Source organism: Rhinatrema bivittatum, chromosome 1 (genome assembly GCF_901001135.1).
Source record: "Rhinatrema bivittatum chromosome 1, aRhiBiv1.1, whole genome shotgun sequence".
In the NCBI taxonomy this organism is placed as follows: Eukaryota; Metazoa; Chordata; class Amphibia; order Gymnophiona; family Rhinatrematidae; genus Rhinatrema; species Rhinatrema bivittatum.
The window spans coordinates 425,338,830-425,343,817 of NC_042615.1; the positions used below are offsets into that span (position 1 = coordinate 425,338,830).

The window sequence follows — 4,988 nt, forward strand, 5'->3', positions numbered from 1 at the left end:
AAAAAAACAAACCAACAAAACTGTTTTAAGATTATAGGAGCTGCATGTACAATGATGAGCAAATTAAAAAATATTAGTTTGAAAACAATTAGATGTACAAGACATGACCTTAACATAGTGCACTCAGAGGCAGGACTGCAGATTTCTCTTCTCTAGATGCATCGTTTTACTAATGAACCTGGAATGGTACACCAGCATTTGGTTAGTTCATTTATCTATCCCCCATACAAAATTTCTTTATGGATCTGAACACAACTTCTACTAAATTACATCTTAAACTAAAAGACATTTATAATGGAACAAATCACTAAATGAAGAGACAGCATTTACACAAATTCACAACTGTATTTTACAATTTGCCCAGTCACTAGTTTCAGAAACAGGAGTTTGCAGACACTTCTCTTTACCAAAATCCCAGAGACAACCTGCACAGTGGAAATCTAATTTAAAGGGCACATGTATAAAATTTAGGGCCTGATTCACTAAGCTGTTTTCCCATAGACTCAGAATGAAAAAAAAAGTCTTTGTATTACATATAAATGTAGAAAATTTATTTAAAACATATCTTGCGTTAGTATTTGTAGTGCCTTAATTTGCAATTTGAATTTCTTGCTGTGTTTACAGCCTTTGTAGCAGGTTACGTGGTGATGTCACTGCTTTGTGAAGATCTACCTAGAACTTACTTGCTGCATCAATACTACTAAAACAGTTTGGGCCCAATTTATTAAGCTTTATGCCCACAGTCACAGAATGGGGAAAAAGATTAGTAAACAGTACCTTTGTTACAGAATTCATTGGGCAGTTAAATTCAAGAAGAACCCCATTTATATTCTAAGATTAATTATTTCCTGTTGAGATGGTCCTGTTAAATGTTTTGAAAACTCCAAATAAATCAAGGCATTACTGTACTGACCGTCACGAAAGCCCAAAGCAGATATAAAGAAAGCATGAATATTAGAGCAATAGCTGAAGAAAGCACCTACAAAAGAACATGCCATACTGGTTCAGACCAAGAAGTCCATCAAGCCCAGTATCCTGTTTCCAACAGTGGCCAATCCAGGTCACAAGTACCTGCCAGGATCCCAAATGATTCCGTGCTGCTTATCCCAGGGATAAACAATGGATTCATTGTAGTCCTCCTTAATAATTGTTTATGGACTTTTCTTCCAGGAACTTTTTCACACCATTTTAAGCCCAGCTACACTTACAGTTTTTACTACATCGTCAGGAAACGAATCCCAGAGTTTAATTATGCATGGAGTAAAAAAATATTTTTTTCCTATTTATCTAGTAACTTTATTTATTTATTTAGGGTTTTTATATACCAACATTCTCGATTTACATATCGAATCAAGTCGGTTTCCATAGAACAAAACTGTCGCTGGTAAGGCGTTACATTAAACAATAAACAGAGAATTGAACAATAGAACGTAAATCAATAAATATTAAATATAAAATATAACTTTATTAAGTGTTCTCTAGTCTTTGTATTTTTTGAACGAGTAAACAGATTTGCATTTACCTTTTCCATGCCTCTCATTTTATAGACCTTTATATCTCCCCTTAACCATCTTTTCTCCAAGCTGAGCAGCCTTAACCGCTTTAGCCTTTCCTTATAGGGGAATTGTTCCATCCCCTTTATCATTTCGGTCAAGCCTTTATCTTAATTTTGAGATGTGATGACCAGAATCGTACTCAATGCTTAAGGTGCGATTGCACCATGAGAGATACAGAGGCATTATGATATCTCCTCTTTAATATCTACTTACTCCCCCTCTGCCAACTCATCGCAAGTCTAGGCGTATCTTTTTATATATGTACGCCGACGATATTCAGCTCCTCATCCCAATAACCTCTACGATCGAAGACGCACTGAGACTAACAGCCAACCACCTTATTTCAATCAGAAACATGCTGAACCAACTAAAACTATGCCTCAACATGGACAAAACAGAATGCATACTCATTGAAAGAAACAGCACAGGCCAAATGACCCCATTACCCTCCTTACAAATTGACAACACTAACATTCAACTGAAGAATAATACAAAAGACCTCGGAATTTGGATTGACTCCGAATTAAACTTAAAAAAAAACACATCGCAACGAAAACAAAAGAAGGCTTTCATAAACTCCACATACTTAAACATCTCAAGCCACTACTACACCAACAAGAATTCAGAACCGTCCTGCAATCTCTCATCTTTACCAGCCTCGATTACTGCAACTCACTACTAATTGGCCTTCCCAAATCTACCATAAAACCACTCCAACTGTTACAGAATGCCGTAGCCAGAGTTTTAACTGGCAAAAAAAAATCAGAACACATCACCCCTGTTCTGAGGAGCCTTCACTGGCTACCGGTCGACCAAAGAATCAAGTTCAAAACCCTAACAATCCTTCACAACGCAATTTACAGATCAGATGACACCATCCTCGATAACATGATCCAAACACACAAACCTCAACGCACGACAAGAACCTCAAGCAAATTGCACCTCACCATACCTGCGCTCCCATCAGCTAAGCACTCCAACACTAGGAACAGAGCCTTCTCCATTGCAGGGCCGAGAGCATGGAACTCCTTACCAGATTACTTAAGCTCACTCAGAGACATAAAATCTTTCAAAAAGGAACTCAAAACATGGATATTCAGACAAACTTTCACAGATGATGTTGGCTAAGCATACTTCAAACACAAACTCTAAAGACTCAATGACTTTACCCTGTTTTTTTGTCACGAAATTTATGCAGCAGTACTCGTTTGTACCCTGATTAGACAATGTTTATACACTGTAAGACCTGTTTAACCTCGACTATTACTACAATGTTTTTTGTTGCGTTTAATTAACATAATACCCGTTTATATCGTTCTTTCTCTGTATCAAGTTGTTATTCTGTAAACCGGAGTGAAGGCAGATTACTATACTTCAGTATATAAAAGACTTTAAATAAATAAATAAATAAATAAATAAATACTCTCTGTTTTATTCTCTACAAGCCATTAAGCCCATTAAAATGGGCGACATGTTTATTCCAAATGCCAGCTAAGCGTTGTGTGTGGAGGTGTCAGGATGTGTACTCTTCCCCCCCCCACCCTCTCTCCCTTTGCCCTTCCCTTGCACCCAATGCTCCCTCATCCAGCTCCCCTCTCCTCTTCTGCTGTCCCATCTCCCCAACCCCCTCTCACTTTCCCAGTGCTCCTCCTCATCTCTCATTCTCCCAATGTTCCTCCTTTCTTCCACAGGTCCTCTCCTGCAGCCCCTTCCCATTCTATCACCCTCTGGTCTGCCCTGCAGGCCCCCTCTCTCCTCATTCTTCCATTACACTCCCCTTTCCCTCACTGCTCCTTATTCTCCCACTCCTCTGGCCCTCCCTTTTCTCTTACTATCCTCTTCCCCCTCCACCCTCTCTCCCTTTGCACTCCCCTTGCACCCAATCCTCCCTCCTCCAGCTCCCCTCCCCTCTTACTGTCCTGCTGCCCCATCTCCCCAACCCCCTTCCACTTTCCCACTGCTCCTCCTCATCTCTCATTCTCCCAATGCTCCTCCTTTCTTCCACAGGTCCTCTCCTGCAGCCCCTTCCCATTCTATCATCCGCTGGTCTTCCCCTGCAGCCCCCCTCTCCCCTCATTCTTCCATTACACTCCCCTTTCCCTCACTGCTCCTCACTCTTCCTTATTCTCCCACTCCTCCTCCTTTGGCCCTCCCCTTTGCACTTACTATCCTCTTCCCCCTCCACCCTCTCTCCCTTTGCACCCAATCCTCCCTCCTCCAGCTCCCCTCCCCTCTTACTGTCCTGCTGCCCCATCTCCCCAACCCCCTCCCACCTTCCCTTCTCCTCATCTCTCATTCTCCCAATGTTCCTCCTTTCTTCCACAGGTCCTCTCCTGCAGCCCCTTCCCATTATATATGCACCCGCTGGTCTGCCCCTGCAGCCTCCCTCTCCCCTCATTCATTACACTCCCCTTTCCCAGCACCCTACTCTTCCTTATTCTCCCACTCCTCCTCTGGCCCTCCCCTTTCTTCTTACTATCCTCTTCCCCTTCCACCCTCTGTCCCTTTGCACTCCCCTTGAATGCAAGTTTGTCAGAGCCGTGGGTCTCTCTCTCTCGTTTGTGCGCACGCCTCACCGAAGCCCTCACACTGCTCCATTTCCTCCTGGCACCACTCCGCTCTCACCGACATGCTCTCTCTCTCGTGCACGCACGCACCTCGCCGCAGCCCTCACACGGCTCCATTTCCTCCTGGCACCACTCTGCTCTCACCGACATGCTCTCTCGCCATCCGTCAGAGCTGTGGGTCTCTCTCTCTCTCGAGCATGCGCGCGCCTCACCGCAGCCCTCACACGGCTCCATTTCCTCCTGGCGCCGCTCCACTCGGACCGACGTGCTCTTGCCCACGCATGCATGGTAGAGTTGCTGTCTACTGCGCATTTGCAGGCCGTCGGTCAGAGCCCATTTATAAGGTTGATTCTTTCCTAATAATCCCTAGAATTCTATTTGCTTTCTTGGCTGCTGCGCACTGAGCAGAAGATTTCAACGTCTTTTCAACGATGATGACTAGATCCTTTTCCTGAATGGTGACTCCCAATGTGGAAACTTGCATTGTGTAGCTATAATTTGGATTACTTTTCCCTCAGTGCATCACTTTGACTTTGTCCATATTAAATGCCATCCGGATGCCCAGTCTGGCACGGTTTATAGCCATAATAAAAGATGTATACACTCTTTATCCCAAAAGTCAAACAATATATATTAAGCCAGAATATTGAAAAAAAAAAAAAAAGTGAATGAACGTCCTAAAGATCACTCAGAAGCTACAGTTCTCAGAGCTTCGCCGAACATTTACAGGCCTCGCTGGGTCCAGCACCAATCTCCATGGTAACTTCGCACTGCGACCCCCAGGGAACGCGCGCGCACCAACTCTGTGCATCACTGACCCCTGACCTGGCAAGCGTGATGCAATCACTGACCCCTGACCTGGCAA

General features: G+C 43.6%; 1 protein-coding gene across 4 annotated transcripts in view; it reads right to left on the reverse strand.

Annotated features, from left to right (window-relative positions):
• XPA (XPA, DNA damage recognition and repair factor) overlaps positions 1-4,988 on the reverse strand; it is a 46,286-nt gene that overhangs the window by 40,948 nt on the left and 350 nt on the right. Inside the window, exon 1 of one of the 4 annotated variants that reach the window (XM_029603682.1) lies at positions 4,133-4,433. The exons of the other annotated variants lie outside the window; for them this stretch is intronic. Coding sequence (XP_029459542.1) covers positions 4,133-4,187 — 55 coding nt within the window. The 5' untranslated portion in view covers positions 4,188-4,433. Of the gene's footprint in view, positions 1-4,132; positions 4,434-4,988 lie in introns of those variants that run through there. 4 annotated transcript variants of the gene reach the window in all.